This window comes from Chelonoidis abingdonii, chromosome 6 (genome assembly GCF_003597395.2).
Source record: "Chelonoidis abingdonii isolate Lonesome George chromosome 6, CheloAbing_2.0, whole genome shotgun sequence".
NCBI lineage: Eukaryota > Metazoa > Chordata > Testudines > Testudinidae > Chelonoidis > Chelonoidis abingdonii.
The window spans coordinates 27,484,439-27,498,725 of record NC_133774.1 but is presented as its reverse complement, the minus strand read 5'-3'; the positions used below and the strand labels follow the sequence as shown (position 1 = coordinate 27,498,725).

Here is a 14,287-nt window from a genome sequence, read left to right as displayed (position 1 = left end):
GCTCCTCATGCCAATGGATAGAGGACACATCTCAGTGATAATTCTGCCTGACCTCTCTGCAGCTTTCTGTGCATTGAACCATAAGTAATGTTGGCTAGCTCACGTGACATAGCTGAAGTGCACTTTGCGACACTGCAATGTTCAAATCACTCTTCACAAACAGGATCCAGAGAGCAGTCATTAGCAATGGCCTCTCTTATGTATGTTCATACTGGTGCACACAAACTACATTTAAAAAATGCCAGGCACTCAAAAATTAGGAAATGCCAGAATTAAGGTTGCCCCGTAGCCTTAATTTTGTTTCCTTGTGTGTATGATCCCATACTATTTTTCCTATACAATCCCTGTCACATTCAGTGCACAGGACGGACAGAGCTCACTGAATGAACAGCTGTTCAGTATTTTGTTTTATCCTCTTTGACCAATGGGTTGCACTGATGAGGCAGGGATCATGTAGAAATAAATAGTATGCAATTAAAGAATGTGATAATTAATATGCACAAAAGGACTTAATTAAGTGTACAGGCAGTCTTAATTTTGGCATTTCCTAACTTCTGTGTGCTTAACTTTGCAATATTAACATTCTTTTAATGTATTTTTGTGTGTGTGTAAGGTCCTACATATTTGAAGAAAAACCAACAAATTGAAAAAATAGAATATGTGGAAACATAATGACACCTGCATGGGTCATCAGCAGGGTTGGACCCTTTTAGAGCCAAATCATAGTCTCTGACACTTAACAGAATAATTGACACCAGTAGTAGGTTGTCATTCTCTATGTGCAGCAACCACTAGAGTGGAAGGAAACACACACTCTGCCAGTGACAGGTTTCAGAATGGTAGCTGTGTTAGTCTGTATCAGCAAAAAGAACGAGGAGCACTTATGGCACCTTAGAGACTAACAAATTTATTTGAGCATAAGCTTTTGTGGGCTAAAGCCCACTTCATCAGATACCAGTGAGTTTCACAGATATTTGTAGACAGCAGAGGAATGGTGAGACTCAGGAATATTGGTTCCTTTTTTGAGTATATGTTTCTATGGATACTCCGCCATAGGATGAACGCATACCTGTGCACTCTCAACTGGAGAATGCAGGTGTCCACAGGCCTGCACCTGTACAGAGCAGCCTCTTGTGCCTCCAAGTAAGGGCACAGAGAGAGGTGTAGGCCTGTTGCCATTCAGTTTCTTGACAGCCTGCAGCTTGAGACAGAGTGATTGCATGTTCATTGATTTTTTACAGCTTTCTCACTTTCTTAATATACTATTTATTCTTAAAGTTTTCTTAATTTTCTTGGTTATTTTATTTATTTAGTTTTATACACTTGTGTTTTATAAAGAGGGTTATTCCACTGTTTTTTTCCTTATTTGGTTCACCAGTACTCCAGGTTATGCTTAAGACTCTGGGGTTTAAGCCCTGCCAGACCTGCTACAGGTCTTTTCCCCCATAGTGATGGGTATTTGCATTGTCTCCATGGCCACAGAGACACTCACATCCAGTCTAAGTGCAAGGTCTGTATGGGATCTAAAAGAAAGGCTTTGGAAGACAGAGGCTAGACTGAAGCTCCATCTAGTGGAGCATTCATTAGCCCCAGCAGTACATCAACCTCAACCCAGCCCACCGTGGTGGCAGCAGCACCTTCTAAGTAGAAGAAGCCGCCTCCTTTCTCCTTCTAGAAAGCCAAAGAAGAGGAGTAGGTCACCCCATAAATTCCACTCTAATGATATCTCATGTCCTTCTGGGGTACTGCTGAGGCTCCTTCTGAATCCAGTAGCAAGCCACCAATATCACAGCATGCAGACAAGTTTTCTAGCAGACAACACAGGGAGCAGCCTATCTCGTTACCAATTGACATATCCAGGCACTGAGAGATGCACAGCCCTCCCATGCCTTGGTACCATCATCTTCCTTGCATAAGGACTCTGAGGTCAGAGAAACTCTTTCACAAGCCTTGCGGGTACCATGCTTACCATCCCTGCACCTTCAAACCTTGGTACTGACTCAGTCTTCTGAATGCCATAGTCTTCTAGCATATTCCAGATTTCTTTTTCTGGAAAACCTGTTTATACTAGAGATACCAGAGTCTCCCCTGCTATGATCCTCTACCAGTGTCCCTTCCCTGGAAATGCCCAGGTGGATTGAACCTTGGTCGAACCTCCAGTCTGCGATACTGGTGATTGTTTTGAGGCTTCCCACTTCAGCCCAGGGGATAATTCTTCTTCAAACTCCGTTCTCACTACAGGCTCTTTCCCCCACTTTACCATCACACTCTGCTGAACAAGTATTTGGAAGAAGCTCTTTCAGACCACATCAGATGACCTAGAGCTGCTAATTATGACACTCCCTGGGGGCCCTTTTCTTATCTGTTCCCTTATTGGACTTACTGGAATCCCTTGGGTCACTTTGCTGAACAATTTTATAGGGTTCCAACCAGAAAGGCTCTGGTAGCACATCCTTCACAGGCACCGACTGGCCAACCTTCAGTACCACAGGCTCACCAGCTGGCACTGGATTATCGCTGTCTGGTACCTTATGTCCCATCAGCACCAGGAGACATGCAAGAGGAGTAGGACCCCAAGATGGAGGGAATCTGACCCACATTAGCTAAGTTCTCTTTATCCCCAGATGAGGCTGTAATACCTCCACAACCCTTTTCACTCAGATGACTTTTGGACCTATCAATACCGCATGAAACGCCTGGCAGAATCCCTCCAGATCCCATTAGAAGAGGTCCAAGAGTCTCAACACTCCTTGCTGGACATTTTAAATATTACCTCTCAGGGAAAGATTGACATCCCAATAAACAAGGCTCTGTTATTGCCTGGTCACATAGTCTGGCAAACACTTGCCACTATCTAGCCCGCCTGTAAGCAAGCTGTTACAAGTACTATATTCTGGACACAGGAATGGAATTTTCCAACCCCTCTCCCAATTCCCTGGTGGTGGATCCATCCCATGCCATACCTTATGATAAAAGAGTCCTCCTGGGAAGAACTACTCCTTGATGGCCCTCAAGTTCCATGTGGCAAACTACCAAACCCTGTTGGTGAAGTATGACTCTAACCATATTCTAAGTTCATTCATTTTGTTGAACATCTGCCACAGGACCAGAGGGAACAATTTCATGCTCTCATTTTGGAGGGGAAATTGCTAGCTAAAGCCTCCCTCCAAGGTACCCTAGATTCTACAGTCATGGCTTCTAGATCCCTAGCCACAGCCTTCACAGACCTTTGGACTTTCAGAGGAAATCTAGACCCCAGAAAAGGGGACCCTACCCTCTTCTACAGCAACTTTATCTACACCTCCCTCTAAGAAACTGTTTTTATGTCCTCGACAAGGGCCTCAATCTACGTACCTTCCCAGATCCTGTGCTGAACAATTCTATCCAACCCCCTTTTGGAGATCAGGTAACACACTTCCTCACTGCCGTGGAACAGATTACCTTAGAAAGATGGATTTGGGAGGCGATCAATGTGGGGTATTCCATCTTCTTTCACTGATGAAGATCTCTTGAAACAAGAGGTCCAGTCTCTCGTACTCTTGTGGGCAATCAAGCCATTTCCCCCAGAGTTCGTCAGAAGGGAATTCTATTCCAACTATTTCCACCTTCCCAAAAGGGGTGGAGGTTGGAGATTGATCCTCAACCTAAGAAACCTGAACACCTGTATCCTTTTCCAGCTCTACAGGATGATGACACTAGCCACTATAATTCCATCTCTAGATCTGGGAGATTGGTTTGTCACCCTTGACCTCAAGGATGCCTAATTTCATATAGCTATCCACCCTTCCAGAAACACAGCCTGCAAACAACTGCAGGGACCTGCCTACACTTTGTGGGCCACATAACAGTCTCCGCGTTCATCACACTTCAGGCGAGGCTGCACCTTAGGTGCTTTCAGACGTGGCTAAAGTCTATATATGCTCCAAACAGATACAGTTTTTCCACAGTACCTCAGTAAGTTCTGAACTCTCTCAGGTGGTGATGTTGGAAGGTATGTGTGGGAAACCCATTCTCACATCCCCTACTCTGAGAACTCACCTCCAAGGGCCACAGCCTAGAGCAGGTGATCTGCACAAGAGGTCGCAGTCCACATCACATCCACATTCTGGAGCTGAGAGCAGTTCATTATGCTTGCCAATGTTTCCTTCACCCATACAGGGTCACTCCATCACTCCAATGCTGGACAACAGGGCAACAATATATTCTGTCAACCAACAGGACACAGCAAGATCCATGTCCTTATGCGCATAGTTGCTAAGGCTATGGGACTGGTGCATCTCTCATCAGATAGACTGAGATTTCTTTCTCCTAGGCCTCCAGAATACAGGTGCAGATTCCCTAAGCACTTGCTTTCTTTAGGACCATAAACAGTAGCTCAACAATTCCTGTCTTCCACTGCATTTGTCAAATCTGTGGTCTCATAAAAGCAGACCTCTGTCAGTCCAAACATGTCACCTTTTCTGTTCCAATGGAAGATATGGCCGCAACTCATGAGATGTCCAGATGCCAAGGACTTGCACTTCTTGTTTCTGCCTGTATGGAAGCCGGCCCCTAGTGGAACCTAAATTTGATTCTCAATGCCCTGAGGAAACCTCCCTTTGAACCAATGGCGACCTGTTCTCACTTTCACTTCTTACCCAAGACTTTGTTCCTCATAGCCATCACTTCAGCTAGACAGAGAGAGGGCTCGGTGCTTTTATGGCTGACCTGCCATATACTGCCTTCTATAAATAAAAGTTATACTGCATCCTCATCCTCACTTTCTCCAAAAAGTCTCTTTGGAAAACCACATTAATCAAGTATCAGAGGGGTAGCTGTGTTAGTCTGGATCTGTAAAAGCAGCAAAGAGTCATGTGGCACCTTATAGACTAACAAACGTATTGGAGCATGAGCTTTCGTGGGTGTACTTTTACACATTAATCAAGAGATTCGTCTGACAGTGTTATACCCAAAACCTCATATCTTCAGAGAGACCAGCCTGCATACACTAGACATCAGAAGAGCCCTCACCTATATTGACAGGACAAACCTGGAAAATCTGCTACCTTCTCACTGAGTTACTGGTTGGGAGTCTCATGTGATGGAGTATCCATAGAGTCATCCAGTGCAGACCCATTTACGTATGGATGTCAGGAGTCAAGCCGTCACGAACGCGTGTTAACGGATGGCAGGTTACGAGGGCATTGCTGAGATATCTACCTATACATGTATAATTATCTAAGATTACATACATATTCATAACGTCCCAAATACTGCAGGCCTTTGCAAGAATATAAATTCAAATGTGTAATTTAATAAAAACATTATTATGACTACGTAAGGATGAAAGTAACTCAGGACACTTACTGGTATGGGGCGGGGGTGGATCTGGCCCCTGGAAGGAGTGGGGCCTCGAGCAGAAGGGGCAGGGCTAGGGATCAGCATTCCCCAGCCATCCCTTCTAGGCCGCCTGGTCTGTGCTGCCTGGGGTTCCCATGGCGATTTAAAGGGCCCAGGACTCTGGACACCGCTGCTGCGGTAGCACTGTCTGAAGCCTTGGTTTCTTTTAAATCACCAGCCCCCAGGCAGCTGCTCCCTTTGCTCCCGCCCCCCCCCCCCCGCCCGTTGGTGGCCAAGGGCTAGCAGGGGGGAAGACCAGGGACTGTAAAGCACTGCAGGGTCCTTTGCTGCAGCAGCGCTTTAACTTTTCTGCCCATCTCCTCTCCCCCATTCTCCTGTTGGTGGCACAGCGCTGCTGCGGCAAAGGACTGTTTAATGTTGCTTCCTCCCCCTCCCCCCCATTCGGCGGTAAAGACGTACAGCACGTTTCTGCTCTGCACTTCCTGTCGATTTCTGTGTCAGTGAGTTAGTGAGCAAATCTGTAGCACTAGATAGCAGGTTCCTGTACCGCGTGTTAACGAGTCTCGTATGTTAAATAGGTAGCACTGGGAGGCATGGCGCTACCACGTGTTAAGCGGATTCACGCATAAACGGGTCTGTACTGTACTTGAAGAAGAAGTTGAGATTGCTCACCTTACAGTAACTTGAGTTCTTTGAGATGTTTTGTTTCTGTGGGTGCTTCTAACCTCTTTGCCTTGGCTGTGGAGACTCTGCTCCATGGTTGAGAAGGAACTGAGTGGTGGCAGGCTGTGGCTCCCTACATGCCTTTGTTTGGAGGCATGAGTTGCTGTTCTGCACAGCCATGAGCCCGTGGACACCTCTTTACATTCTCCATTTGAGAGCACACGCATGCGCACACATCCTACAATGGAGCACTGAAAGGGTCAAACTGTTTCGAAGAACTGAATTATTCTGAGATAAGGAACCACTCCTTCCATTCCAAGTTCTTGAGGGGAGTGTGCTGTGTTGGTCAGACTCTTCTGTCCCTGTTGCCTTACAAGCCTCATCCCATTGTGCCTTTATCCCTTCCAGCCTGTTCCTGTTTCAGTCCTGTCTTTTCCCTCCTCCTTGCTCCCTTGTTTAAGTCCAAGCCTCCCACCATCTATTCCTCTCTATTCAAGTCAGTCTTCCTTTTTCGTGCCGCATGGGAGCCAATAGGGAGAGACGGTCTCCCTGCTCTTAGTTTTGGTGTCTGGAACCAGAGGGACCTGCAACACCTGGGAGCAGCAATTAGAGGTCAGTCCAGCTCAGCCTCTGTAGCCCTGGGACAGAACATGCTCAATTCAGGTGGAATCTTTGGAGAACTTCGCTGCCAAACTCTAACAAATCAATGCTGAAAATGAGATTTTTAAAGGCTTCTAATTTGGCCAAATTTAAGTACTGTTTCATGGGAATAGTAAAAGGCACATCATGACACACAGGTAAGCTGCTGCCAAATTTCAAAACCTTGCTACAGAAGTTGGTGTGCTAGAGCTATTGAATTTGAGAATTTTTTTATTGTTGGGAAAAGATTCTCAAATATTTTTCCTGGATGTGGCTGTATTGTTTTATCTGAAACTTTCCAGAAAAATTCAGTCTGAGGCAGATACCAGATGATTTCAACCCAAATGATTAAAGTTTGCCAGACTTAACAAGCAATGGAAAACAAGGTCTTGAAATAGAAAATTTAGGCAGCCTAAGTATAGGGCTGCGCTATCATCTCTGCCTATGATTAACCTCTCTGTTTAATGAATACTGAGGATATTATAGGCCAATATAAAGACATAATTTTAATCAATTTATGATTTGCAAAGTTTCAAAGGTAAAAATGTGCTTTGAATATTAATAAGCATGACATTATTTCTGCATGTGGTAATGCAGACAAGATTTCTGCATGTAGTAATGTTTTCAGTACAACAAATCTAAGGCATAACTTGGTATTAGAAGTCTTTATTATGGTCCGTTATTAATTTTTTTTTGTGCTTTTATTTTTTTTTTACACAGGCAACTCAGATTTTGTTTATAAATACCTTGAATTTTGTTACTGTTTCTGGTATCCTTAAAGGTTGTAGTAGCAAGAATCATGTGGTTGCATCCAAATTTGTCAGGTCAGTATCTGAAGAGTAGAATTTACATTATTCTAAGAAGTAAAATCATTGATGCCTTGATTTGATAGGAAAGTAGACTTGTAAAGCTATTATTTTTTTCTGTCTTTGTTAGGTCATACTGGGTAGGTGACATGAGCTGGACTCCTGATAGTCTTTTTCTGGCTTGCATGTTAAAACGTGGCTCCTTGATATTATTGACTTGTATGGGTGAATTGCTGACCTTGGTTACTTCTGGTTGCTCTATAGAATTTGGACCAGCAGAGTTTATTCCCTTTCATCCACTAATAACGTACAGGTGAGACAACCTGAAAGTTTAAATTTTTTTCTTTATCATTTGATCATATCTTCCTTTCTTACATGTTTTCTACTGTTTAAAATAAATTTCACCTTTCAAATTAAGTCTTTTGGTTTCTCTTTTTTTCTCAATATCTGTTTCTCATTCATAGTTCTCTTCTGTTTCTTATAATGGCTTTGTCCTGCTGAAAAATTGACATTGTGGCACTGTAAGTATAAATTATTTGTGATTTTTAGGACTGGTTAAATTTTTAGATATTTCAGAGATTAACATTACCTAAAACCTGTTGTTTTATCGTGATGGAAGAAATGCACTTTTTGTAAATGTTAAAAACTTGGATTAATTTTTAATGCAAGGATAACTTTGGTGGCTCAAGAATTTAATTTACTGTAACTTTCAAATTGTGAGAGTTTCAAGATTGAATATGAAATTATAGCAATTGTATGGGAAAGTAGGGTATCTAAACAAAGCAGCTAGTTATATTTAAACAGCCTTTTGCAAGCTCAGAACCTTATTTTTCACAGGCAGTTTCTCAGTCATATCAGAAGTGCAGTTGTGCATGCGTTTGTATTCAGTAGTCTGTATCACTATTGAAAATTGCTTCTTGAAAATGAACAAAAGGCACTTCTAATGTGTTATAACAAGAAATCACACGTGCAATTTACAATTTTATTTAAACTTAATTACAAGTTACAGGTAGTAACAAAATGTCAATGCATATAAGAATCTTTAAAATACTTTTTCTGTGAATCTGATTAATTTAATGAAATATCCTGACTGTTAGCACTGATGGATTATAGTGAGGTATTGTCACACACTGCTCTGCCAGTACATTTAAATCCTTTTCTACATTAGTCTATGGATAGTGTTTCTTAAGTGCCTGCCATCATCATCATCTAAGATGAACTGTGTTGTTCCAGTTTTTGTCGTTATTTGAGCGGTGTCTCTGTTGTGGCAGGACGTGAATCATTTTTAGTGATTCGTTTCAAACCAACAAACTCCTTTTCTCTTATGACTTTAACTTTGAACCCACATCTCCACACATGAAAAGATAGCACATTAATCCGCCACATTACTGAGCTCCCTATGCTAAATCCGTTAGTATCTTGCTACTGGCTTTAAAAACATCTATACTAGCAATTAAGTTTCAGGCATTCTTGTAACTTTCTACGTATAGATGTAGAAAAAAATTGCTGGCCAATAACTTAAAAGAATTTGGAGTTACATATTTGCAAATGATATTGCAGTGGACACTTTCGTTGGCTGATTTAAAAATCAGAATTTAATCTTTTATATAGGGGAAGCAGAGTGGCCTACTGAGTAGAGTACACCTGGGTTCTATTCCAGACTCTGCTACTAGACTACTGGATGACCTTGCACAGGTCACTACATCTCTCTGGCTCAGTTTTTCCATCTGTAGGATGGGAATAGTAATACTGATCTCCTTTGTTGAAGTACTTTTAAGATCAGCTGATGGAAACCTATGTAGGAGCTAGGTGATGATATGATATGTGAAAGACTATTTTTAATTGTAATACAACTGTTTATTCACACATTCAGCTATTTAAATTTTAGACAACTTCCTAACATTTTAAAGGTCAAGAATTGGGAGTAACCAAATGTTTCACTTATAATTTGGAAATGCTATGGATCCAATCTTACAATGCATGTGCAAGTACAGGGCCCATGGACTTCAGTGGGAATCTTTTCTGTGTAAGGACTACAAGGCTAGGTCCCGTGTGTTGTATTTAAAAATTATTGTTGTAGAATGGCTGAGGAGTTTATTTTTAAAATAGATACAAAATACTAATATTCTATATTACTTAACATACATGACTTTTATTAGTAGTCATTTAGAACTCCATCCTGCAAAGATTTATCAGGGACTTAATTTCTGATTAGTCTCAGTGGGTCTACTGATAATGTATAAAGTTAAGCATTTGCATAAATCTTTGCAGAATTGGAGCCATATAGAGGACCATAAATTGATATGTTACTATATGATAGGTCTACATAACAGAATTCAAGATGTCAATATTTTGCTGTAATAGTAGCTAATTAAGGTTAAAAAAGGCCCATTAATATTTTCACATTTTTCTGTTAAGCTTAACTTCTGTATTATGTCATTATATTATTAAATTGCTTACATTATTTTGTCATCTTGCATTTGTGAACTTTTTGTTTAAACTTTCCCCTTCAAGAAAAGTTATATAAATTACAAAAAAATTTTAACAAAATATGTATGTTTGATATTTTCATTTAATTATTTTGCATATGATATTTGTTTATTTTTTCTGATATATTTTTATTTTATTTGCTAGACCGCAGCAGTCTCTCTCTCAAGATTCTAGTCATTCTCTTGGTTCATCTGCCTCTGAAAGTGATCTAATGAGACAGAGATTTTCTGTAACATCACACTCAAGATTACCCTACCTTATTGTCTCTGATGGGTATATGGTTACAGTACTTAAGTTTTCTGATAATCTTCTACCATCTGGAGTTATGAGGTCACTTCTACTTGATTCAGCCCAGAGGCTTGAAAAGATGCATCAGAGTCTGATGACACCTAAGGTACTGTTTGGTTGGGTGGCAGTTGTTTTCTTTGTTTGTGTGGGGTTTTTTTTACGTTAGAGATTTTTTTAAATGATGAATTTTTAGTCAAAAGGAGAAAATCGTAAACACTCTAATCTCTTTCAAACAGAGTATTAGAAAATGCTTTCAAAGGCAACAGTGGAGTCATGTACCTGTTAGTCTTTGAAAGGACAAACATGATATATTCCTTTCAGTGCTCTGTGGAGGAAGGTTTTGAGACAGACTTAGAATGGCAGTGATTTGAAAAACAGGCTCTGAATTTAAATGAAACTGAATTTTCGTATGTGCCCCTGGAAAACAAAAAATGGCAGTACAGTGACTTGTTATACCTCAACCCTGTTCTGGATAGACCATCTCTAGTAAGTAAGAGGGTAATTTTGCTTCCTTATCATTTTCAGTCTTTGGTCTCTGTCAAGACAGTCGTCAAAGTTTCTAGTTGTACTGTGAACATAATCACTCCATTGAACTCCATAGCAACTGGATTGAAACCATCAACTCATTTTACATAGATCAACAGCTATTGGAGGGTAACAATTTTCAGTCACGAGCAACTGGGCCTAAGTTTGAATGAAAAACTTAGATCTGACAGACCTTTCAGCTCTATTTCCAGCCCGCCCACCCCCCGCACAGAGACTCATTCGATGTTAAGCATGAGATGGGATTTATATATATGCCAGTGGAAACTGAAACCAGTTTGCGTCACCACCTTGCAGGTGCCCGCAAGTGTACTTGAGTTTATGGAGATGATCTGTTTACTGGGATAAATTGGAACAGTGGGAGGGGATGTGAGAATTTAGAGGTGCAATTTTGTTAAGAGCCTAAGAAGGGATGGAATTATAGGTATCGGTAAACTATCTATGCGATCAACTGAGAGATCAAGAGGAGAAAGATTCTTTGAAAGAAAATTAAGGGCACCATGTATGTTAGTGAATGAAGAAGACAGTTGTTTAGGAAGAACAAAATCAAATAGGATGAGAGAATGATTGCTGACGGATTTGGGAGTGGGAAGAGAGGAGGAGTTTGAAATGAATTAGGTTGAATATGTGGTGGTATAGGTTCATTGCGGTTTGATAAACTGAGCGTATCCAGTAGGGAGGTGAAGTTATAGGCAAACTAGTTGGCAGTGCAGTCAACCTGGATACACCGCACACAAAACCATGTAGAGGCATAGAAAGCGAACTATTACATTACTGAGACCTTGTAATTGTCAAGATTTTTTTTTAATATTTCAGTTTACATTTCTTGAATAGGAAAGCACATATTAAAAGAAATGAATCAGAAGTAGAGCTGTTATTTGAGATCTTAAAAATTTTTTTTTAAAAAAAAAAAAGACCCTACATCATAGATGCAGGGTAAGGCCCAGAATCTGAAGATCAACCTTGACCACTTATTCTCCATTTTCCCACTTTTGCGAGCTGTACAGAAATTCTGCCAATTATTCTCCCAAAAATCTGTCTGTTCCAGGGATCTGATCTCTTCCTTCTATCCCTACAACTAAAACATTTGTCTGATGATCTTCCATCTTGATTATTGTAACATCTTTCTCCTCTCAGACTTCCTGATATCTCCAGTATTTAGAAAATACAATTACCAGATTGATTTCTTTACTTGTTGTTCTAACCATGATGTCCATCTCTTTCAATTCCTCCACTGGCAGCTCCTCCTATATTACATGAAATTCACACTTTTCCCTCCCATGCCATCCAGGTGCCTACATAACTTTATCCTTCCTAGAATACTAATCCTTGTCTCTTTTTTTCATTGCCCCCGTTTCATCCGCACTGCTAAGGTTGGCAGCCTTGACACACTACTTCTCCCACAGGTGTTTGTGTGGAGAATGGGAGACTTCTGTATTATTTCTATGACTATTACTTGTGTCTCAGTTTATCTATTTGATATTATTCTATGTGACTGCATGGATTTAATCAAAACAGGAAATGAAACAATGGCAGAGATGAGATCCCTCCAGAGGGAATACCAAGGGTCTTCAACAGAACTGTGGGGGAGCTATTAAATGGGAAGTCCTCATCTGCCTGCCCCAAGGCAGACTAGCGGGTTTATTTTCCCAGGCTTGAGTCTAGGATTAAAGAGACTCTAATCCATTAAAGACCCCTGCCTAGAGAGGAAGTGGTGGAGGTTAGTCTGTGACAGAGAGAGACTGAAAGAATGCTGCAATGGCTGACTGTCTCAGCCCAAGAGTAGGAATGTCTAGGCTGAGTGGGTCTCACCCACAACTTACAAGGAAAGAATTAAGTTTGGTTAATAGTCATATGTTTAAGCCTTCTTGGTTATTGTAATCCATTTCTCTGAATACTGTGTTCCTGATGGCTAATAAATAATACTTCATTTTGAAGAGGTTGAGCTGAGTCATTGCATATATTTTCTTGTTAGAGCTCCTGAGAGAAGACTTGTACAAGAAGCCAAGCAAAACAGGCCCTGCTGAAGCCTAGGTATGCAGTCCGAGTGACAGAACTGCAGGAGTCTCTTTTGAGTGAAGTGGAGCCCCAGTTCTATCACTAGGAATGATGCACTCACAAGGGACTGTGGAGGGGTACAAGGCATAGCACGCACAGTGATCTGTGATGGTCCACTTGTCCCACAAGCATTTCTGCACCTTCTTGCCCACTGTCTTGTATGCATAGACTATCCATGCTAAGTCTGTCAGTCTGTCACTTCCATGCATTCAAATCCCTCCTGAAGACCCACTTCTGCCATGATAAGTAGAGAAAAAAAACAATTGACTGGTGGTGTTACAACATTGCATTGTGAAAACATGGCCAGATACCATCTCCAGTTTATTTAGGATATGCCCCTTTCCCCTAGTCCAGGGATCGGCAGCCTTTCAGAAGCGGTGTGCTGAGTCTTCATTTATTCATTCTAATTTAAGGTTTCATGTGCCAGTAATACATTTTAACATTCTTAGAAGGTCTCTTTCTATAAGTCTGTAATATATAACTAAACTATTGTTGTATGTATAGTAAATAAGGTTTTTAAAATGTTTAAGAAACTTCATTAATATTTAAATTAAAATGCAGAGTCCCCCAGACCGGTGGCCAGGATCCAGGCAATGTGAGTGCCACTGAAAATCAGCTGGCATGCCGCCTTCGGCACATGTGCCATAGGTGGCCTACCCTTGCCCTAGTCCTTTGTATATTTGCTCTCGGATTGTAAATTGGTTAGGTCAGGAATAATTTCTTTTATGCTTGGAAAGTATCTAGCATGTTGTAGGTGTTACCGGAGACAGACAAATATGTAATGATATTAAGGTAGTTTCTCTTACTTTTATCTTTTACAGCCTAAAGGGAAAAGGCTGCAGTTGCGATCCTTGGCTTCTTTAAAAGCTAGCCTATTGAAACAACATCAAAACCAAAATTCTACCCTTTCTACCATTCCAAAATTCCTGCAAGAAGAAGAAACAGCAGAACTGAGGGAGAAAGCAGCAGATTTACAGGTATTTAACAGCAGTTTTCTATTTACTGTACAATTAATGCATCTGATCTAATTTAGGTAATTCTGAATATGGAAAAAAAATCTAATTATCCTGAGCTCTATTTTAAGTCATATTCTGAATATTATACTCTTACTAAATTTGCTTAAATGATTTTACATTAAACAAATTCTTAGGAAGAATTTTAATTTTATTTTGGCTTATAGGTTCTAGAAAATGCACTGATTTTCTTATCAGTCATTTTAGCAGGATGTTAATGGTTTTCAAACATCTTAAAACAAATGATTTTTTTCAGAAATTAATTTACTTTTCCAAAAATGCATGCTAATAAAATATATGTTAAGTCACCTTCTGTTGCTGTTCAAAATACTGAGTTTTAATCTTTGACATGTACTGCTATTTGTATACCTCATAGATCTTAAAATCTCTTTAGGAAGAATGGGTGTATGTTAAACTTGCCATGCAGCCTTTCAAATCTGCTGTGTT

At 40.6% G+C, this 14,287-nt stretch overlaps 1 protein-coding gene across 1 annotated transcript in view; it reads left to right on the top strand.

Annotated features, from left to right (window-relative positions):
* Nucleotides 1-14,287, top strand: part of CPLANE1 (ciliogenesis and planar polarity effector complex subunit 1) — a 179,106-nt gene that overhangs the window by 35,742 nt on the left and 129,077 nt on the right. The window contains 4 exon segments of the mRNA XM_075066918.1: nucleotides 7,363-7,466; nucleotides 7,579-7,761; nucleotides 10,083-10,332; nucleotides 13,649-13,804. Of these exon segments, the coding sequence (XP_074923019.1) occupies nucleotides 7,363-7,466; nucleotides 7,579-7,761; nucleotides 10,083-10,332; nucleotides 13,649-13,804 (693 nt within the window).